The sequence below is a fragment of the Dysidea avara genome, chromosome 6, assembly GCF_963678975.1.
Source record: "Dysidea avara chromosome 6, odDysAvar1.4, whole genome shotgun sequence".
Lineage (NCBI taxonomy): Eukaryota > Metazoa > Porifera > Demospongiae > Dictyoceratida > Dysideidae > Dysidea > Dysidea avara.
In genome coordinates, this window is record NC_089277.1 from 33,890,239 (window position 1) to 33,913,848 (window position 23,610).

General features: G+C 39.3%; 2 protein-coding genes and 2 non-coding genes across 5 annotated transcripts in view; 2 read left to right on the top strand and 2 right to left on the bottom strand.

Moving 5' to 3' along the window:
* Positions 1 to 23,610, top strand: part of LOC136258603 (syntaxin-binding protein 5-like) — a 34,196-nt gene that overhangs the window by 3,890 nt on the left and 6,696 nt on the right. The window contains exons 4-20 of one of the 2 annotated variants that reach the window (XM_066051944.1): positions 1,155 to 1,255; positions 1,375 to 1,509; positions 1,722 to 1,791; positions 1,867 to 1,950; positions 2,015 to 2,138; positions 2,190 to 2,280; positions 2,554 to 2,702; positions 2,876 to 3,096; positions 3,587 to 3,660; positions 4,074 to 4,114; positions 4,204 to 5,042; positions 5,358 to 5,617; positions 6,509 to 6,600; positions 9,311 to 9,430; positions 11,818 to 11,967; positions 13,859 to 13,978; positions 22,853 to 22,999. In XM_066051944.1, the coding sequence (XP_065908016.1) occupies positions 1,155 to 1,255; positions 1,375 to 1,509; positions 1,722 to 1,791; positions 1,867 to 1,950; positions 2,015 to 2,138; positions 2,190 to 2,280; positions 2,554 to 2,702; positions 2,876 to 3,096; positions 3,587 to 3,660; positions 4,074 to 4,114; positions 4,204 to 5,042; positions 5,358 to 5,617; positions 6,509 to 6,600; positions 9,311 to 9,430; positions 11,818 to 11,967; positions 13,859 to 13,978; positions 22,853 to 22,999 (2,818 nt within the window). Of the gene's footprint in view, positions 1 to 1,154; positions 1,256 to 1,374; positions 1,510 to 1,721; positions 1,792 to 1,866; positions 1,951 to 2,014; positions 2,139 to 2,189; positions 2,281 to 2,553; positions 2,703 to 2,875; positions 3,097 to 3,586; positions 3,661 to 4,073; positions 4,115 to 4,203; positions 5,043 to 5,357; positions 5,618 to 6,508; positions 6,601 to 9,310; positions 9,431 to 11,817; positions 11,968 to 13,858; positions 13,979 to 15,080; positions 15,345 to 22,852; positions 23,000 to 23,610 lie in introns of those variants that run through there. The other variant, XM_066051945.1, reaches the window with a different exon arrangement.
* On the bottom strand, positions 3,350 to 3,421 carry Trnap-ugg (transfer RNA proline (anticodon UGG)). The gene has a single exon. It is a non-coding gene; the product is annotated as a tRNA-Pro (tRNA).
* Trnak-uuu (transfer RNA lysine (anticodon UUU)) lies at positions 3,861 to 3,933 on the top strand. The gene has a single exon. It is a non-coding gene; the product is annotated as a tRNA-Lys (tRNA).
* Positions 18,896 to 20,408, bottom strand: LOC136258604 (tripartite motif-containing protein 2-like). The gene is made up of 2 exons (XM_066051946.1): positions 20,253 to 20,408; positions 18,896 to 20,193 (listed from the first exon to the last, which is right to left on the bottom strand). The coding sequence occupies exon 2, from the start codon at positions 20,183 to 20,185 to the stop codon at positions 19,070 to 19,072; it is 1,116 nt and encodes a 371-aa protein (XP_065908018.1). The 5' UTR covers positions 20,186 to 20,193; positions 20,253 to 20,408; the 3' UTR covers positions 18,896 to 19,069.

A 23,610-nucleotide genomic window follows, 5' to 3' on the forward strand; every position in this document is an offset into this window, starting at 1 on the left:
CTGACACATCACTCCTTGATGTAAAATGTGTACTGTGGATTTCATGTCCGTTGAAAAATCCCATACTACGCAACCGCAAAATATTTACCTGGAATTTATTCCTTAAGCAATATGCGATGGCAGTATGGAATTTCTCAACGGACATGAAATCCACAGTACAATTTGAACTTATGAGTAGAAGGAAAAACTAGTTGGATATAAGAATCAAAGAAAAAATAGGAAGTAGTGAAACAAGGGAATTGCTCAAAAGTGGTGAAACAAGGAAGTTTGCCTATACCTGTAGATATACAGCCTGTACTAGTGGATATTAGAGATTAAATGTCCGATAGTATATCTGCAGGTATAACCTTCCTTGTTTTGCTACTATTGAGCTATTCCCTTAATTGTTTCATTGCTTTTTTTTCTTTGATCTTAAAATTCATAATTTTTTTCTTCTACTTGTTTGGTTGCTTTTAATAACATGATTATGACAAATGAACTAACACATACTGTATGTATTAAAAGAAAGAATGGCACCAGGAATACCATAAAAGTAGTTTTGCATCAGAACACATGCCCCAATTATGTAGCGGAATAGAGAGGTGGCCATTACAAATGGAGAACAGTACGACAAGCATCTCTGAAATCAATATGATAATACAGGTGATAAGCCAACACAGCCACAGGGAAGCCTCATCGCACTATTGCGAATTGACACTTTGCATTGTAAGCAAAAAAAAACTGGAACGCAAAGAAGGACAAAGGCAAGTCCATGTTGCTTGTGTTGTACATACTGCGGTTGGCGAAAAGGACAAAGTGACATTGATGAGTGAAGAAACCATCCAGTATCCTTATGTTATGCTTGGCTGGTTAATTAGTCAGTCAGGCAGCATAAAATTGTGTTATATACAAAAATTTTAAAATTCCATTAAAACTCTTTGGAAGGGTTTGGGGTTGGTCTGAAGACGTTTTTGGGCTTAGCTGTGCCTGACCAATACTGCCAAGCTGTCATAAAGGGAAATTGGGGTTGGTTTTAAGGTGATATCTCTGGTTGGTAATGCCCAGTTCTTCCTGATCCCTAATATACATTACTACCCCTTGATGTGATGTGTGTGTAGAACTTGAACTCAAACATCTTATGTTACATCATCACCATGGTCCCTCCACTCCTACAGGGTTACCTGGTCAGTGTTACTAACAATGATACACTTAACTTGTGGTCACTACGACAACGACCAGCTGGAGTAATGCATCAGTTACAACTAAAGAAAGAAAAGTGAGAAATATTGTTTAGTTATATACCCAAATACTACACACATCATATTAGTATTTAATTGTTAACATGTTATACACCTGAGAACACATTACATTGTCTGTACTACCCACCCCTGGTAGGGTCACCAAGTGTTCATACACTTACGGTTCTCATTGGTTGTATGTTGGTACTGACAAGAGTAATGTCCTTCTGATACGTGTGGAGGGTCTTGCCTTGTCAGCTTACAACATCCCCTGGAATGAAGTGGCTGAAATGTAAGGAAATAATTAATAGTGTGTATTAATGTACGCAGACTTTGTTCTCTGTTTTTTTTTGTTTGTTTTTTTAAATTATATATTTTTTTACAGTTGCTGTATTGTGTGTTCTATTAGGTTATTGTGGTCCAGTTTACATTTTATCTTACAAGTTTATGGTCAATGCCAAACTAGTTATATTATGTAGTTGCTCATTGTTATGTTGTCATCAGGCAAGGTGGTCGAAGGAACAGACCAGGAGCAGTAGTTGACATGTTAGAACATCCACTGGATCAGGGAAAGGTGATATGATTTGTTGTATGGTAATTGTGGCTAGCTACATCTACTATACTGACTGGTAGTTGTGTTGGTGTTTAGGTGTTGCTAGGTTACACCAGTGGACTAATGGCACTATGGAATTTAGCCACTAAACAAGTAGAACGTCGTTACAGTCATACTGAGGTGTGTGTGGGTGTGTGGCAGTACGTAATACACTTGCCCGATGTACCGGTTTAACTTGTTACAGTTGCTGACCTCATTGTGTTGGATGAGTTCTGGGAAGGAGTTTGCTGCCTCATTTTATGGTGGAGCAATCGGAGTATGGAGTGTGAAGTCTAACAAGGGGCCAGAGAAGATGACCCTCCCTCATGGTAACCAACTGTTCTACAGGAGCTAGTCCTTCATAACTTTTTCTATACCAGATACCAGTAAAGGAAGTACACCCCAAAAGAAGCCCATCATTGGTGACCTGTTCAGTCCAATTGAGAAGTTGGAGTGGCTCAATGTGGAGGGGTCAGTGATGGCATACAGTAGGAAACACACACTACACACTGTATATCGCATGACATTATGCACACTGACACAAACTACACACAGACACACTATGCACTTTCTTTATTTTGGCTAGCACTTCAACATCTAGTACTAGGGGTGGTGGCAAGGAGTGCTGAATACCCGGGGGGGAAAGAAACAGACACACTATGCACTACAGCACTATATACACAAACACACATGTGTGCGTTTGTGTGTGCTGTGTCAGCTGCTAACTGTGCTTTTACCTTGTAGTAATCCACTGTTCGTTTTTACTGGGGGAACTCCCTATGAGTGTCTAACACCTAACATTACTCTGATGCAGGGGAAGTCCCTGTCCATGTTATCTTGTGATAGTGTTATAGTTGACTTCATCACCATCCCCAGCTCTCCTCATCTCACCGGTGAGTTGATTATACTACATTAATAGTATGGCACAGTGTGGTGTGAAGCCACTATAAATCCTGTTGTAGTCTGGTTATACACACAGGTAAAATTTTAGTCTATGCAAGGATCAAGGATTACATCAGTATGGTCCATCAGCTAATATCATATTTGTTCTTTCTGTTCCCTGTAGCTGCCCAACATCCCAAGTCACTACTTGTGTTGTGTGAGGATGGACTGGTTGTGTTTGACATCAGTGAACATGGTTGTCCTCACTACAATGTGCCGTTTGTGCTGGATCTTCACAAGCCAGCTGTGACCAGTTTGGAGTATTTGGATGAGTGTCCTGACAACCTCACCAGCTCCCTTTGTTCAGTACAGTCCAAACAACTTGTAATGGATAATGTGTTTAAGGTATTAAAATTGTCTTCTCTTATTATGCTCAACTCTTGAAAGGCCTGTACTTTTACATATACACAGTTTGGTGCAGTGTGGTGTATTGCATGCATGTCTCTTTTACATTGTAACAACAAGATGTTGACAGAAAATTCTACATACTTTAGGATGCAAATTCTGGCGGTAAGATGACTACAAGAACATGTATTACACCTGTAAATCAGTGTGCAAAAAGTTGTATCAAAAAGGTTCAAAAATCGAAAAAAAATCTGGGCTTGTCCGGGGATCGAACCCGGGGCCTCTCGCACCCAAAGCGAGAATCATACCACTAGACCAACAAGCCACCACATTTTCAAGTGGTACATTTGACCACTAATAAGGCGAAGCTTATACAGTGGTTTACTAGTAATCCTTATGACAACTTATTGTTAATCTGGGAAGCACCTAATGTGTTAATGCTTGATTTCTGAAAGGTGTTTATTTCATGTGTTAACTATTTCCATTATAGCCCTGGCCATTCAAAGGAGGCAAGTGGGGTAAAGGTGATATGGAGTTGTTACCAGCTGATGTGCTCATTACTGGGTAAGCTCTGTGTGTGTGTGTGTGTGTGTGTGTGTGTGTGTGTGTGTGTGTGTGTGTGTGTGTGTGTGTGTGTGTGTGTGTGTGTATTGTCATTGAATAGTTTTGGTATATATGTTTCACACCAGTGGTAGTGTGTAGTACAGGGGTATATTATTCATTAAGATGTACTTTAGTAAAAGTTTAATCTGGTATTATTATCAGCCCTGTTAGCTCAGTGGTTAGAGCATCAGACTTTTAATCTGAGGGTCATGGGTTCAAACCCTGTATAGGGCTGAATGTTGTTCTTTTTGGCCAGGAACAAGCATGTTCTTTTTTTCTGTACTTTTATACTACTTTTTTTTTCTCGTCTTAGTGAATTTGTTTCTACACTTATACAAATTCCAGTAACTGTATGGTCAATTGTATTCCTGTAGACATTGTGATGGTAGTGTCAAGTTCTGGCATGCTAATTCAGGTACATACTGTTTGTGTGTAAGGATAGCGTGTGTTCTGTACAATAATTTGTAGTCTGCTATCAAATATAAACATGATTTCTTGTTACAGTGTCATTCCAACAGTCCATCAGTGTCAACACATTGGAGTCATTTGAGAGAACTCCAGTCCACAAGATGTCACCTTCTACACACAAACAAGTAGTCAGTAATGAAGGTAGCAGTCAGCCAGAACCCAGCTCACCAACCAGTAAAACAGGTACACAAACAGATAATGAAACTGTAGAGGGTTCAAAAGACAATTCAAAAACTAATGAGGCAACAAATAAAGAAACAACCTCCACAGAAACCCCATCAAAGGAATCAACATGTAGTCAATCTTCTGATGTTAAGACTGATGAATCAACTACTCCAAAGTCCAAAACATTACCTGCTAACAAACAGGCTACACCAGTTAAACGTAGCCAAGATGGGAAGAGTGAAACAATGGCCCATACCTCATCTTCAAAGAGTAACGAAAAGAAAGAAGGTCAACCTAAAACACCAGATAAAGGCAAGGCATCCGAGGGACAGGCAAAGACATCCACAACAAAAGAGACATCATCTCAACAAGATGATAAAACAACTAGCACAGCTGGTCAGTCTATAGGTGACAACACATCATCAACTAAACCAAAAACTGAGACACACTCTACCGGTGATAAAAATACTTCTAGTGATCCATCAACACAAGATCCTTCACAACCAGTAGTTACTAGTCCAACAGATCCTGATGATTTTGTCATTGTTGATTTAGTTGATGGTCCAGTAGAGATACCAGTGTCAGAGTTCTTCCCCGTGTGTCATGTTACACTAAACCATGATGACTGGTCCCTGTGTGTGGCTAACACTGGACTATGTGTACTACTCTACTCCTTCCATCCCATTATGACCGGCAGTGTTCCCATTAAGGTATGTACTGTACAATGTATATTAACACACCTTATTTAGAGTATAGTGTATGTATCATGGAACCAGCTACTGTATACGTACATTTCTGGAACTGGTTATCCCTGTTCGCTTCCTGTATATGGTCTGTGTATTGTCCTTGGGATCATATATACACGCATGTACTTTATGACAAACAGTGTATACAGTATATATGATGTATACTTATTGTCATACATGTAATCATGGGTCCTCGTGATTTGCCTGATCAATATGAACTGCAAATTCCAAATCAATATGTACATAGCTTTGTACATAATACTATGCGTCATGTTACAGAATTTACTGGTGAAGTTGGAGTCACCTCATCCACCAGAAACATTCTCACCACCAGGATCACCTGATGTTCATCACCTCCATGGTGACGATATCCCTGATAGCCCTAACCCCAATTGTGGTTGGAAGGTGTTACCTGAGACACCATCAACCAGTGAAGGAGCTGGTTTCTATTTGGTGTTTTGTTGTCAGTGTGTTCCCATTGATAAGGATCAGCCTCATCCCGTGATCACCTGTGTAGAATATAGCTCTAAATATGGAATGTTAGTCTCTGTGTGTGTGTGTGTGTGTGTCTCATCCCGCGATCACTTGTGTAGAATATAGCTCTAAATATGGAATGTTAGTGTGTGTGTGTGTGTGTGTGTGTGTGTGTGTGTGTGTGTGTGTGTGTGTGTGTGTGTGTGTGTGTGTCTGCTGTGTTCATGTGAGTGCATGTGTGTGTATGTGTGATGATGATTTTGGGCATACATTTACATGTGCTTATTTCCTTGTACAGTAGTGCTTCACTCATACATGACTTGTTCCATACATGTACCTGCATTATAGGCTACATACAGTGTCACTGTCTGTGCTTTGATAATAGTAATATTATCTACACTGTAATGGTACACACGCACGCACGCACACACACAAAGCAAAGCAGCCGTACGAAACACAGCCATTGCCGCCCAGCAAGCCAGCACTTGGACCATTCAGGCACTTGAGCCTTGTGCAGGCAAATTCTCCTGGGGCAGGGCTAGTAACCCGCAGGAGGATTGTTCAGGTCTCACGAAGAGAGGTCGCTGAACCCAAAGTTCCACAATGACCTCAACACTGCTAAGCGAGACAAATACAGTTGGGCATTTGCTTCCCTAGTTAACACCAGGTACCCATTAACAGCTGGGTAGACTGGAGCAATGTAAGTAAAGTTTTTTGCTCAAGGAAACAACCAAAGTGACAAGACTGGGAATCGAACCTGGGACCTTTTGATCACCAGGCAGATGCCCTAATCACTTGGCTATGCTGCCTCTCCACACACAACACACAGTATCATGAACGAACCACGATAGTGGTTCAAGGACATAATTTTTATGTGCAAATAATCACATATATTAACTGTACCACCTACCCTATCTTATACTAGTCCTCATTCATCTCTTATATTATCATCACAGACTGGTAATAGGACTAACTAGTGGACTAGTAATTGTAGACACTGTGAACTGTAAGTGTCTCCTTGTTGAAGTGGATGAGGTTGAGCTAATGGGTGAGTTGTATCATACTGTACTGTAGTAATTGAAGTCTACTCTTTTCTCAAAAAAAAAAAAAAAAGGCTGGAAATAAGCTTTACAATGCCTTAGTAGCATTTTGACAGTCTTGGTTAGGCCAAGTCCAATAGTGCCTTCAGTACACTTCCAATAGGCAGCTACAAAATTTAAAAATGCAGTATATATTTAGAGGAATTTTCTACTGCCTGAGTTACTTACTTTTATGCCTTTGGACAAGCGTTACTCGATAACAGCTAAGGTTACAGGCTTGATTTTTGCATTATTTTACATCACTTAGGTGCCATACATCTAATGCACATATCACGGAGTTGCCTGTGTCCTTCTTTACGTCTTGTCTACGTTGTGTCGCTGTGTAGCAGGCTGAACATAGCTGAAAATGAAACACAATATCCGCTTCACTTTTCAGCCAGTTCCTGTTGTACAACACATCTGATGTTTACAGTAGTAAGTATATCAAAAACTTAGGATCCATAAAAATTCCTCTACTTGTTTGATTTCTTATTTTGTAACATTACTACAACTGGTGAACCCATGCATACCGCATCAAAAGAAAGAATGGTGGTGGATTTATTTATTGTTATCATGTAAACGTGCACCCCCAACTATCAGTTAGTTGGTCGTGTAGAGTAAGTGTGTGTTCTATGAAGTCATGTATAAATCATACAGTACGATAGTACTGTATAGTGGGTCCACAAAGGTTTGGGCGTGCCCCATGAAAAATCATCACCCAAAAACCAGTCTCACTTTCCCTGACAACGATGAGGCAGTATCGGTTAGGTGTCGGTAAAACTAAACCTTCAGATCAAACCAATATGCTTTCAACAAGTTGCAATGGAGTTTTTTTTTAAAATGCATTAAATGGAATTTTCTAGTGACTGTCTGATGCCTTCAAACAAGCGTAACTCGATAGCGGCTAAGGCTATGGGCTTGATTTTTTTTCACTGTTTGACATCATTTCAGCCGGACACATGCCTTTTGGCATACCACAGTATGTACAATGTATTTTTCATGGACTTACCAGTGTCCTCCTCCTTTGTGTCCCATTCATCTTTGCTGACAGCGAAAAGTGTTGATTTGGCAGTAGCATGTGATTGTTTTCCTTCATAACAGAAATCGTCCATATTTTACATAGTGGCTACTTTGATTGCAGAGGTGCTTTTCGAACAGTTCTTGATTCATACCGCTGTGTAACGGGTTGAACATAGCTGACAACAAAGCATAAAGGATATTTCACTTTTCAGATGATAATTGATAGCTGGGGGTACACGGCACCATTTATTTCTTTTGATGCTGTATGCGTGGGTTCATCAGTCATAATACTTTTATTTTACAAGTTAACAAACAAGTACACAAAATTTGGAATTTTCAACTAGAGTAGGGACCATAGCACATCGATAGAAAGTACTGAAACAAGCTGGAGTAGTGTACATTATTAAATCACAGTAAAACAATAAAAAGTGTAACTGTTATATCCTTACTGCGCATTTCCAGTATCATACAGTACGGTAGTACTGTGCCGTACTGTATATTAGGAGATTTGGGTTTTTCTGGCCAAAAATATCACCCAAAAACCAGCTTCAGAATCCGTCCTGGTGCCTTGGAAGTATTGGTTAGGTATAACCAAGCCCTAAAGTGCCTTCAGTACAATCCTAAACACTCCACTAGATCGTTATGAATTTTTAAAATTTATTATTATTCAATGGAATTGTCTACTGACTAACTGTGTGCCTGATGCTTTCAGGCAAGCGTAACTTGAACGGCTAAGGCTATGGGCTTGATTTTTTTTCACTGTTTGACGTCGCGTCATCTGGAGACATGCCTTTTGGCATACCGCACAGTATGTACAGTGCACGCATCATAGACTTACCTTTGTCCTCTTTTGTGTCCCATGTATTTTTGCCTTTGCTGACAGCCCAAGGTGTCGATTTGCGGTAGTGCAAAGCATGGCTTCTTTACCTTTGTAAACGGGAATCGTCCGTAATTTCTGTGGTGACTGGATTGATTGCAGAGCTCGCTTCTAATACTGTTATTTGTTCGTAACACTGTGTAATGTGCTGAACATATCTGAAAGCAAAGCTTAATGGACACTCCACCTTAGAGTCAGTAATTGATAACCGGGGCGCTCATTCAGACAAAAATTTTATCCCTGGTGCCATCCTTTCTTTTGATGCCGTATGCATGGGTTCACCAGTCATAATAGTGTTATAAAAGAAACAAGCAAACAAGTATAAGGAAAAATTAGGAATTTTAAATTCGATTAGGGATCATGAAAAAAGTAGCGAAACAAGGGAGGTCGCCTACTCCTACAGATATACTAGTGAACATTAAATCCCTAATTCAGTCATGGGTAGTGGGTAGCTATAGGGATTATGTTCGCTAGTATATCTGCAGATGTAGACAACCTCCCTTGTTCCCTGCTTTTTTTTATGATCCCTAATTGAATGTGAAATTCATAATTTTTCTTATACTTGTAGTATCTTGAGCACAGTAGGGATATACGACTTCTTATTGTTTTACTGTGATTTAGTATTGTACACTACTCCAGCTTGTTTCAGTACTTTTTATTGATGTACTATGGGCCTATGCAAGTGTTTGTATAATGATTGTCCCACACTGTACATAGAAGTGATACCTCACTGTTACTTAGCTACTTACAGTTGTCTATACCACATGTAACATATCCTATAGTTGATGTACAAGCTAACAGAAGAAGTTGGACATCATGGAAGGCTCCATCTTCATTTGCTAAGAGTAAGAAGACTGTACGAACAAGGAGTGAGAAACAGCTGACTCAGAAACCTTCAACAAGTTAGTATCAGTCAAGCACTCATATACTGTATGTATAGTGCAGCTACTTGGCATTGTAGAAATGTGGGAAATCTCTACTTGGCATTAGTAGGGATTTTCCCACACTACTACAATTCCAAGTAGCTAGGGATTTTCCACCTTCATCTCTTGTTTCACTGCTTTTTATTGTTGGAACCCTGCTTCATTTTTAAATTAATTATTTTTATTGCACTAATTTGTTTACTTTTGTTAGAGCATAGCTATGAAATATGCGTGTGGCTGTGACTGCTGTATTAGAGTATCTTGATCTCGCCACTCAGCTATGCAGTAGATATCAAGCTAATGGGTGTGGCACAGCATTCTGTTTTCCTACAGAGCTAGATCATTATTGTGGCATGTTCTGATCGTTGAAGGGGGTGTGGCAATTGTTTTAAAAGCGCAGCTACATAACAGTTTAAAACCAGTATATCATGGTCAGTATTAATGAAGCCTTACGAAAAATTTTTTTGTGAGTTTTCACAGACCTCTAAAATCTGAGATGCATGATTCGTAGGGTAGGAATCGTCCCTTTTCCTTACTTGATGGATATATATGCTACAACTTATCTCCCACACTAAAACTAACCGAAGTGTTAGGCACTACCATGGACTATAATGCATTTTTTGACCTACATAAACTCTCAGTCAAAGCGTCACGGAAAGATTACAGTTACAGCAACCATCCTTGAAAATGCAATCCATCTACAAACAGTGTTTAGTAGGGTTCCCCCCTAAAGTGACACACGCCACTAAAAAGCAGCATCTAAAAAACCATCATGGAAATATCATATGCAGAAATATCGTATGTGGTAAAAATAACCTTTTGGAATAGTCTTACTCCATTACAGCAAGAAAAAACTTATAGACATCCGAATATATATATTTAATCGCCATAACTTGAAATTTTGTTTGACTGGCCTGCCTGCCAGCCTACCTGACCACAGTCGCAATGTCTGCCTTCTGTGCTTTGCCATTCCTTTCATCTTTAACTAGACAGATGCTAAAAGCATGATGGGGCAAGCCTCAGTTGTGTAAAAAGTGATGCGGCATCAACTGTATTTCCATGAATAGCATTTAATGTGTGTGTGTGTGTGTGTGTGTTTGTAGCTAGCTATACATACAGAAATGCTCAGGCTACTCTAGAGGTAGCTGGAGGAAGTATATAGCTACATAACTGTGTGGAAGCATAGTCAGCTAGGACTTATCTCCCTGTCTTCTGCAGTTTCATTGGCTAGCTGCATGCTCTCTTCTGCGAGTGTGCATGGCGTCTATCAGGTGTCTACTTGCTTGTGCTTCATGTGGCATTTCTGCTGCTGTCCTTGCCCTGTCTCATTCTCTCCCTGCCTTCTTCTAAGACGGTCTTCTTTGTCCATGTCTATGTAGATAAGAAGTTGTAACCCACGTGACAAATTCTAAGCCAAGTAGTGTAAATACGGCCTTCTTCGTACAAGAAGTTTTTGTCATAGTGAACGTGACGCACATACCATTCACCCGGGAATTCACCAGCCAGTGTTCCCTCCTTGCCCTGTCTCATTTTCTCTCAGCCTTCTTCCAAGACGGTCTTCTTTGTCCATGTCAATGTATATAAGTTGTGAGACAAGTGACAAGCGACAAATTCTAAGCCATGTGGGGCTTTTTTCCATGTTCGTTACGTAAACTCTCGGGAATGGTCAGACGTACGGTCGTACGTACAATTGAGTACTACCAGTGTGGGGCTGTCTGTGTTCGTTACGTAAATTCTCGGGAATGGTCGGACGTATGAGTGACTACTGCCATTTGTGGGGCTCGCTTAGGCTCGCCCCAATTAAATGGTCTTCTTTTCATAGAAACCACACCAAGGTATTAATTTTCCCTATTGACACTTTCCTTGAAGGAGTGTATTTAGACTGCATGAAACTATTTGAGGTGCTTAACGGGCTGTAGTAGCTAAGCTGTGCTGTAGCTAACCTTAGAATATTCTGTATCATTTACTAAAATATTTTAAAACTAATTTTCTGTTGATATATCGACAAATGAAATATGGTATGTGAAACAAGCACACGTTACATGGGGAATATGCCCTAAAATGGCTATACATGCAGAAGTCCATAAGTGCTTCAGAGTACAAGGCACTTATGAGCTCCAAGTATATGCAATTTGATATTATGGCTGACTGTGATAGAACAACTGAACTGGTGAAATTGGTTACATCTTTTGTACAGGGATAGTTCTATGTAGTTTGTATGTACAGTATTGCCTTACTCTTATGGTCAGTAGAATTAGAGTAGAGAATTGTCCTATTAGATTATGTATATAGTGTTTGTCATAAAGGAACTTGTACTATATTATATACTAACACTCCTCTCATATACATCTATATCACCCATACAGCTAACACTACAGTAGCTACTGGTTCTACTAGTACTGATCAGGGACACTCACAGAACATATCCACACATGTTGGTGTGGTTACTGAAGAGGAGGATAGTACTCAGTTATGTGTTAACACTGTTAGGATAGTGGAACTGAACACTGATAAATGTAAGTAACTACTATACTAACTGTATACTAACTTTTAATACTGTACCGTATAGTAGGGATCATGGAGGTTGGACTTTCTTGCCCAAAAATATCACCCAAAAATATCCAGCGTCACTTTTCCTTTATAACAGCTTGGCGGTATTGGTTACATATGTGACCAGATTTTACAAAACCAATCCAAATCGCACATCAGGCAAAATCAAATGAACACCTCCAGTGGATAGCTACACTATCGTACTAATAGTTTTGACCCTCACTACTAGTCAATTTACTCTAGGCTGGTTTTAACAGATGTCTTTTCAGGGTGGTGTGTCGTGCTTGAATGGTGGTTTCTGGTCTTGTGAAGGGCCTGGCTTGGCAAGAATCAGTGGTTTACTGATGAACAGCCTCATAATGTGGCCAGACATTTTTTATTTTTTTTTGATTATGCTACATATCAGCCACTAAGGAGTCAGCACAGTCCTGTAATCTCGTTTCTGGACTCCAATCGTGGTCTGCCTCCATTTTGAAGTCCCACCCCACCAACCTCACCCTCCACCCTTTTGTGAGCACTCGTGATACTACTTTGCTCATCCAACTGCTCAGATTTTCTATCCTATTTGGCAGGAAACTCTACAAGCAGCTACGTACAAGTACTGGAAGTGATCTGAAAGATCTTTTGTGTAAATTTCGTACACGTGCTTGCTATCCTTGGCAAGTTATGCTGACTTGAATTCTTTAAAACCGTTTATCTCAAAACTTTTAATGTACAATTTGGATTGTTTTTCCAAAATCCAGTCACGTATAACCAAGCCCTAAATGTCTCCAGAGTGACCCCATAAATGTCTGTATGAAATTTATTTTTCTGTTGAATATACTGTAACTAACTGACCGACTGACTGACTGGTTAAAGCTATGGGCTTCATTTCTTCACTGTGTGAAGGCCCGAGCATGCGTTTTCGCCAACTGCAGCAGCAATAATGTATGCATCACAAACTTACTATCAGGGTGTTAAAATTATGTTATAAACCATATTACATTAGATACTATTTATACAAGTTTTGTGATGACCTCATGTTTAACAGTTGGAAGTAAATATTGCAAAGATTAATTAGTCACTCACCTCCACTTTAACCATCATACCTCCATCCAGGAAATAACTCATGATGGTGGGTAGTGGTAGGGCAATATGGGAGTAAGGAAGGTTGATGGTGTAAAGAATGGCATCTCTAGAGATCTGGCAGACACTGGCAGATTACTTCTGGTACATTCTCAGGTTATTCTCGGGTTCCTGAGAATGACCAGTAGTAATCTGTTCAGCTTCTCAAGTTAAAACTTTTAACTTAAAATTGAAGGGGAATGTCTAGGAAACAGATCCCCCTTCAATGAAGTCTTGACTATTCTACACCTTTACTAAGATATAGCTGAATAGATACAGGGATCAAAGGTGGTGTTAATATGCATGTGTGCGTCTGCGTCTGCGTCTGCGTGTGCGTGTGTGTACAAGTCTATTGGGAATGCACTTTTGTCTTGTTGAGGTGTCTCTGGGTGTCCCTTAGCAAGTGATCCCATCATGGTCAGTGTTTATTGTGGTTGTCACGTATGGACATGTGGTTGTCACGTATGGACATGTAATTGTGTCCTTATTAAACAGCTGAATTCCATTCTGTACAAAAGCTGTTTGACAACAAATCGATTCTCAGAAATGTTTATACCTTTATACCTTGAAAACCCCCCCCCCTGGGTTTTATACCAACTAACCAATGTTGGGGGCTTATTATGTATAACAGCTACACATGTGATCCTCATAAAATGTATAACAACTTGTACACCTGTATGTGCATACAATATTTTAATATCATTAACATATGATTGTGTTCACAAATATGAATGTGTTACTTGTCTTCCATAGCTCACATGACAACAGGTACCATATGGGTGGGCACTAATACTGGTAATGTGATTGCTATGGGTATACAAGTGAAACCGGCTACTAAGGATCATCCAAGAACAATAGAGCTGTGTCCTAATGGTAATGTAACTGTGTAGTGTGTGGGTGGGTGTGCAGTGTGTGTGTGTGTGTGTGTGCATCCGTGCATGCGTGCGTGCATGTGTGTGGTATGTGCTGGTCACTGTAAAGCATTAATACAATACAATACAATACAATACAATGTGTGTGTGTGCGTGCATGTGTGGTGTGTGTGTGTGTGTGTGTATGCCTGCGTGCGTGCATGTATGTATGTGCAGTGTCCTCTGTGTGTGTGTGTGTGTGTGTGTGTGTGTGTGTGTGTGTGTGTGTGTGTGTAGTGTATTGTGTAGTGCGATGTTATACATAATCTGTTTATGTGCCTTTGCACACTAGTATGTGTGTGCTTGTGCATGTTTGTGTAAGCTGTGTATATTATTTTGCTTTATCGGACAGATAGACATCTACAGGTGTATTAGACCTCATTTTATTTACCGATTGCAATTGATTCCCTTGTAATTTTGAGTAGAGCTGGACAGTACACAAATTTGTAAAAGTCGGTGCGATATTTTATAAAATTATCAAGCTATATACTACTGTCTGTCAGGTCTGCAAATGGATACAAGAGCTTTGTTTACAGACTCCAAAATGCCATGTGGCAATCAGGTGAATCATTTTACGGTCATTACTGAGAACTTGAACTGTCTTTTCTTGTTCCAAAACTCAACCCACCATTGCTTGCATTGATCCCCACCTTGTTGCATGAAACTAGTGGAACAAGTACTAACATTACCACATGGTATATACCTATTGCACTGTTAAGCACAACACTATTATATGATTTGTAAACCAGACATGTTACACATGTAATCAAAATACCAGTGTTACTATATTTATAGTATTACCTTATGAAGTAAAAACCAACCACTCCCAAAAGTCCCAATGAAACCACACCACATTGTCACATGATTGATGGTTTACAAAAGTCTAGTCATTGGTATATGTGTAGACCAGATTGTGTGTGTCAGTGTTGTTAACATATAATGATTTAGTATCTTAATTTTTTTTTTACTAAATATGTTCACTGTGTAATAATGTAATCAATGAATGCTGTGGGAACCCAATCTCTGATTACACCCTACTAATTAGCTCACTTTTCTTTTTCCAGCCATAGGTCATCCTTTAAAGCATTCAAGATGTAGACTGGGTCCAAAACAGGTTAATCTGGTCATCTGTAGCCTTTCAACAGCACTGATAATATTGCCTCCACTGTCTGTAGTCAAACAAACTTGGTGTGCTTCTGAGAGGCCCCAGGCCTCCAGAGACAGGAAACTAATCTGAAGGCCTATTACATAAATATGGTTTGCAAACAATGACTGTGTAGCTCCCAATTTTGGTTGATGAAGTGAATGGTGTAACTAATATACGTATGGCTCACTGGTAATACTGGACCATAAATCTGTGTAGTAGTAAAGTATCCTTTCTCTTTCACCACTTCTAACTCCTTGTTTACTGCTTCCCTTGTCTTGGCATACAAACTGGCCATGGAGTCTAGGAGAAATAATTTTGACTAGGCACTTCATATTTCAAATCAAACCACTCCAGTAATGCTTTGAATCCTTCCTTCTATACTGTATGGATCAGCATTATACTGGTGTAAGTGAAATACCATTGTATCGATTAAATACCGGTATACTTTCCAGCTCTAGTACTACATGTAAAACTAAATATTTATATCCCACAATCACTGGCATTGTGTGTAAAGCATAATGATGTATGAATAACATTCTGTGGGCTATTAGGGATTAAATGTTCACTAGTGTATCTGCAAGTGTAGGCGATCTCCCTTGTTTCCTTACTTTTTTTTTTCTATGATCCCTAATCTTTAAATTTCAAATTTTTCCTTTAACTTGTTTGCTTACTTTTTTTTGGTAACATTGTTAATTTATTATGACTGGTGAATCCACGCATACTGCATCAAAGGAAAAGATGGCACCTGAATTAATGTTTTAGTCTGAGCACATGTCCCAGCTACAAAACTGCTTCGAAAGTGTAGTGGCCATTACGCTTTGCTTTCAGCTGTGTTCGGCCCGATCCACAGCGCTACAGACGAAAAACAGTAGAAGAAGTGCCTCTGCAACAATCCAGTCACCTAAAAAATATGACGATTCGTGCGCCCCCAACTATCAATTACTGCCTCAAAAGTGTAGCGGCCATTACTCTTCGCTTTCAGCTATGTTCAGCCTGTTACACTTCATTACCAACAAAGAACAGTGTTAGAATTGTCTCTGCAATCAATCCAGTCACCACGGAAAATACGGACGATTCCCATTTACAAACGTACTGTAGGGAAACCATGCATCGCGCTACCGCGAATCGACACTTTAGGCTGTCAGCAAAAAGAAATGGGACACAAAGGAGGACAAAGGTAAGTCCATGATGCATGCATTGTACGTACTGCGGTATGCCAAAAGGCACGTCTCGGGACAAAGCAACGTCGAACAGTGAAAAAATTAATAAGCCCATAGCCTTAGCCGTTATTGAGTTACGCTTGCCTGAAGGCATCAGGCAGGCTGGCTGGCTGGCAGGCTGGCTGGCAGGCAGGTAGGCAGGCAGTAGAAAATTCCATTGAATAAATTTTTTTTAAATTTCATAACATATTTATTGTAAGCCTTTAGGATCATACTGAAGGCACTTTTGGGCTTGGTTATACCTAACCAATACTGCCAAGGTGCCAGGATGGAGTTCTGAAGCTGATTTTTGGGTGAATTTTTTGGCTAGGAAAACCCAATTCTCCATGATCCCTAATATACAGTACTACCGTACTGTATGATACATAATCGCTCATAACCATGGTAGAACTATTTCATGTGCCCATGCATATGAATATGTGTGCACATTAGTGTGAGCTGCGTGTATTATTTGATAAACTGTCAAACATCTATTAAAAACTGTATTGTGTACTGAGTACAACTGAGCCCTCACATATAAGTTACAGGGTATTCCTCATGTCTCGTATATTGGGAATGATTTGCAGCAACAAAAATGTTTGTGAATGGTCTATCCTTTTCTTACTCTTGAGAAAATGTTCGCAACTGTTGAATGTTGTGTAAAGCAATTCAGGAATTGGGCATGTGCCTACAACCAGCTGGTTCATGGACACACCCTTGTTCATTAAATTGGTATCATGATGTGTTAACTGTAAACAAACTCTGGGGTTAGTATGTTTATGCTGTAATTGACTGTGTCATGTTGTGTGGAAGGGTAACATCATGATACTGAGTAGACAATACGTAGATTTCCTAAATTTCAGCGCCTCTAATTATTTGGTACCATTGTGTACTGAAGGCAATATACACACTATAAAATTCTGCAAGAAGGTTAGGGTTTCTAATTCAAAGCACATTATCAGCTGGAATTCACAATGATCTCTCCAATAACTGGAGTCTAAACATCCTTACAAACATGATACAAACATTGTCCACTGTTAGGCCATGCAGCATTCCAGTGCCTGAACAAGATTCTATCATGCGCAGTTGTATAGACTCGATTGTGCGGATTGATTGTTTCTGAGTGTTTAGTTTATCTCGTACAGAAAAATGTTAGGCCTAATGGCCATGGTGTGCAATAGACCTCCTTTATAATGACTTCTTGTAGTCGTGATGTGCATGACTCCGACTAACAGGTGTTGTATCACAGCACATGTATCATTGTTCCTGCTTGTACATAGAATGAGAGATCTACGGTAGGTGTGCCATAGTGAATAACTGAAGTATTTACCTTATTCTGTTGAGTAACATTTGATTTCCTTTTACTTGACTTGCTGAAATTTGCATCTCTGTTCGAATCACATGGCGTTGGGCATGACTGTGTAGTGCCGTGTGTAGCTGTATAGTGTGATGTAAAAACTTACATGTAGCTGCTTGTTGTAATGATCAAAGTCAACTTCAATCACACTCACACCCCACACAATTGTTGTGTGATTCAAACACTGCCATAAACCTCAGTATAATCATTACCACTTGCTGTATAAATGTTGAACTACTTAAGGTATGAAATCATGTGAGTATGGTTGGAGAATCTGTGCAAGTAGTTACAGCTATAAGCCCACCAGAGGAACAAGAAGGTTCGAAAAGGTTTTTTGTGGAGGGGGGGGGGGGGGGGGGTTTGGTGGGGAAAAATATGTAAGAAAATGTTTGTGAATTCATATAACATTTTTAAAAATTCGTAAACTTTGTTTCTTCCACGAATTATTTTCAATATTTGGTATTTTGTAACATGTTAGGATTCACTCTGTTCTACAATTCTCAGAATCATCCAACCCTCTATATTGCTTCCTTGCTATGTATGTAGTTATATGACTCGAGGAAGATAAGTTGTCTTGTAGATTAAAATGTTTTAAGTGTGTACCTAATTGACTGGTTTATGCAACAGAAGCCATCAAAGTGTCCTATTGAGCTTTTCATAATTACATGTGATTGTGTATATATCATGGTGTGTGATTTTGTGAATACTTGTTTACATGGCAACCTAGTTAGTGTGTCTGAGCAATTCACCATCATGAAGGTAGAATTACTTTTGGCTGATTGGCACAATTTGTCATACGTAGCTCTTCACTGCAAGCCAAATGATATGCTCTCAAGCAATGTGTACATAGGGATTAATCGGGGGGCGTTGTTCCCCTCCTGGGTTTGCTAACGCCTGGTTTATACATAGCATTTCACCAAAATGTCTATCTTCACATTTTTATTTTATTTTTTTATTTCCTTCCAGTCCCCCTAGAAACTTTGTGCTTTGCATTTTGGAGTGTGCCACACTTATAGTGATTCTCTCTCATTACCCTATAGAAACACTAAAACCAAATCCCATTTAGTATTCTGGGTTGAGCCCTGACATATCTTATATATAGTGATGCAAGCAATACAAGTGTATGTATTTAACGAAATGCACAAATACTGGAAGAGATACCTGACAGTGGAGATATCAATTGCATTAGAACAGCTAGTGATATAATATCATACATACTGTATAGATATACATGTGCATGGATAAAATATATATATTTTCTGTAGATTATACACTTATCTGTGTCTGTGTACAGTTCAAGGTGATACACTGTAGTAAAGTTTGTGTAGCAGTTAAGTGATCTTAGAGTAGTCATTCTATATGAACTCTTATTGGGAATTCATGTATGCAGTCACCACTGACTAGTAATCTTCCTTTTTGGTTGATGGTTATTCCTAGAGGCTGAGAAGATGGACTTCTACTGTGTCCAGTAGTTCCAATGTTACACTGACATACACACTCTCCACTAGTATTGAATACCAACAAATTGTGGTTGTAGGAATCAACAACGTAAGTGAAACCAATAAATGTTGTCAGACATTGGGGGCGATAGAACTGTCCTGTACCAAATCTGGAGCAATAATTTCCGTCAATCGTAAAGACATAAACACACTTGTGAGCCATATCAGCTACAACAATCTGTTGTTGATCATTAGTGGATATGTCATGGGGTTTACCCAATTTACCATCACCTATAGTGCATTGGAATGTACCATCTGTTGTGAACACAGAGACACGTGCATTACGGCTATCAGCCACATACACTGATCCTCCTAGTACACTTATTCCAGTAGGATAGTCCAGTTGACCATCACAGCTACCTTTACGACCAAACTGATATAGAAAAGTACCATTTTGGTCGAATTTCAATACTTTGTGGTATCGTATATCAGTGACATAGAGGTTACCTTCTGAATCAAATGATATAGCTGCTGGCTTGGTGCATCTACCATTGACTTTGCTGCAGTTTATAATTTGTATTATGTTGTACTCACTGTTGAATCTGTAGATGCAGCGTTTAGCAAAATATACTACAGCTAATGTGCCATCACTATGGAATGCCATCCCATAAATTTTACCATCAAAATTTGGCCAGTTCAAAGATTTTCTTCTTTTGGTATCAGTGGAATTAGATGCTCCAGAGCATTGGTTAAATGACTTCACCATTTCCTGCAAGTTTGCGGTGCTCTGATCTGCCTTCTTTTTAATTGCTGTGTTTGGTACTGGATCTTTGCAGTCATTTTCTTTGATTTCTTGTCGAGCTTTTCTTCGTATTTGTCGACGAAATGGGTAGCGACGTAATGGATAACAGTCAGAACTTGGTGTGATTCTGTCGACATCTGTGCTTTCTAGTTCAACTTTCTCGTCTTCCTCATCTGAAACTGTAACATCTCTATTACTTAAAGCTACTCTCCTATCTTTCTCCATTACAGAAACTACAGGAATTTATCCACTAATAATATTCACAATACTAACAGTATTCATATTAACTCACCAAGTAGTGATGAAGCAACTCAGCTACAGGCACAGTAGATGATACATCCTCCAGCAAACTGTCAGCATTAATGATCTCCACCTGTTGTGTTCACTTATATACTACAGTACAGTGGGAATTTTTTACTTATTGTTATATTATTAACCAATACAGTAAGTATAGTTCATGATAGCCTTCTTGTCTACAGTGGTTGTATAGTATTCAAGACATCCATATGTAGCTATAGAACTAGTGTTGTTTATTCAGAGCATCTAACATCAACAGTCTGTCAAATATTATAGTGTTGTTGCACTGAAAACTATATTAAACCAGACCTCTCAACCTGGAAGCAGGCCTGGTCATGAGAAAGCCAACCACCTATCCCCATGCAGCTGTAAAGCCTACTATCTTTGTGATGGGATTCATGCACATACATTTGTTGTTTTTGTTGTTGTTTTTTTCCTGGCTAGATGGACTGCCCTTGCCACCACTCCCAGCACTAGGTGTTAAAGTGCTGGACTGCTGGAAATACCAGCAATCAAACAAGGCCGCCAGACTCCAAGCGACCCTCGGAGTAGGCCAGATCAATATTAGTAGTTGATGGACAGCCAACTGAAGAGCGATGACCCCTCAAACACATCACATACATTTGTTGTTTTAACAAAAAATTGTTTTAAAAGTCACAACTAGCTAGCTATGTGGGTGCAATACTGCTGTTTACTGCAGCTTATATCTCTATGCTATAGTGTAGCCTGCTATGACTACCGGTGATTTCTGGGGTGCCTCAAGGAACTATTCTTGGTCCCCTGTTGTTCATTTTGTATCTTAATAACTTGGCACAGTTTGTTAAATTAAGTTCAAGCTTTTTGCTGATGATCTCACTTTGTACCATCAGATTATTTCAAATGCTGACTGTTTATATCTGCAAGAAAACCTATACGCTTTCCTTAAATGGTACCAGACGTGGCTAATGCGTTTGCAGCTTCCAAAGTGTGAAGCTCTTTGTATCTGAAACAAGCACCATCATCCTACTTTCACATACCCCTGTGATAGTCAACCCCTTCAGTGGGGTAGTGTGGTGAATTATTTGGGAGTTTACATCAATCAACATTTGACATGGACAGATCACTGCAAGTTTGTCTGCAGTAAGGCTACTAAAGTTTTGAACCTGCTACATAGTTTGTCATATTGTTGTTCACAATCTGCTAAACTCATTCATATTGCGCTCTTGTTCTTCCGCTAATCCAATATGGCTGTCCAGTTTGGTTACCTCATTATAATAAGAACCTCAAACAACTCCAGAATCAAGCGGCTGTTCGCTAAATCATCGGTGATTAATGTATATCATTACTCTTTTTTTTGTACATGTAGTATTCCTATGGAACAAATTACCAGCTTCTGTGTGTAATGTAAATTCACATAAGGTTTTTCGTTCTGCTGTACTTAATCATTTTGCATGTATATAACTTCTTGTAATTTGTTTTTGTAGTTTGTGTTATGTGTCATGTAAATGTTGTATTATTTGTTTGGGGGTGTTCTTATAGGCCCTTTAGCCTTTTATTCTCCCCTGTGGATTTTCACAAATTAATGAAAATAAATAAAATCTTTGTTCCATCATTGAATCAGGTGATATCAGTCTTTCAGCTCAGTTGATGTACTGGTTCACCAGTGATTCATCGTTGAAGTCACTTCTGATTTCTTGAGTAATCAGTATTTAGCTGTGGATTTAGTATTCAGCACAGATTTTCCACACAAGTAGCTACCTCACAACAACTGAAATTATAAGCAATAAACATTTGTAGTAACACAACTGGTAGGGTTTTACCTTATTCTTCACCTTCCATGTGTGCTGAGTCTTTTCTCAAAGGATTTCACAAAGCTCAGTTCATTGAGTTTGACAGTGAAGTGACTCATGACACATTCAAAATACGGGAAACCACCAAAATTCCGGCTCAAACTACAAAGGCGCCCTACTATTCTAATAAACTGATCACGTGATACCTGCTACAAGATGTTTTGGGGCTTACATCAAGGAGATTTAGAGCGTGCCTTAGGAAATTTTATTGAATATCATGTGAAATCATGAGATCAACAAGCGGTCGTGATATGAGGGCTGAAATCATGTGTCTCATGACCAAATCATGATAGTTGAGAGGTCTGATTAAACATAGTACAGGGTGTGTATGTGTGTGGTATGTGTGCATGCAGCTATATTAGTCTGGTATGTATTGTTTGAACATTATGGACAAGATATGACTTTAGCCCAAATACCTCATAGATGTCAAGTCAGGTCTGCTATGCTGGCTCTTATATAATAAGTACCTGGAAATTTTGAATGGTGGAGCCAGTCTGTATGTGATTTGTTATATCTGTAAAGAGATCCCCAGCAAAGCTATTTTGTATGGCTTATGAATAGATGAGTCTTCTGCAAAGGTGGGAAAGCTTTTTACTGACTGGCACTGTTGTCCAACACGCTAATATGGCACACAACATTGTTACTGCTGACCATTGTGCACTGTGTACTGTATGTAGTGTTGTTCATTGTACTTAGACAGTACAGTCATCACACACACACACACACACACACACACACACACCATAGTAACATGTCTCTTCCACAGGAATAGCTCACAAGATACACCACCCCACCATCAGTATGTCATTCCTTGATGATGTTGGTGGTATACTAACTGTACCATCACAACATTATGTGTGTGAGTCTTCAGTCAGTGCTACTGGTCCCCCTGATGTGACTGATGATGATACTGGTATGCGTGTGTTGTGTATTCTGTGTGCGTGTGTGTGTGTTTGCAGTTGTGTAGCTCATACGATATGTATGTTGTTGAAGATGGTTGATAGCTAGTTTGTTCGAAATACAGGGGTATACACATGAGTAATTACCTGAGTTACTTTAGGTCAAAACATGGCCTTAATTATGAGGTAATCTTATTTTTAAGGTCATAATTTACTGCTTAGTCATGTTTTGTCCTAAAATGGTCACATCTTTTGTAGTTTATTTGTGACTGGAGCTTACAAGCTGGTGTGGTCCTTTGGTAGCTCCCAAGCTTGTGATTTATCCTTATCACATTTTAATGTTATACTATTGTACTGTAGTTTTGTATGATGTGTGCATATGTAGTGGAACTTGCGGAGGGAACATTTTGAACCCTTCAACCATCAGCAAAAGCATACTAGCCAAAATAAGGCTGTTTTATCCATCCCGTATGGCAAAATCAGTTAGTAACTGTCAAAATGCTTGCTACGTATGAACTAAGAAACTTGATCAAGATATTTTGTTTTCAGAGTTAGCCACAATATTATTATTAATTGATAGGATCACCAAAACAATAAAAGTAGCTGCAGACACGGTCCTAGCTCC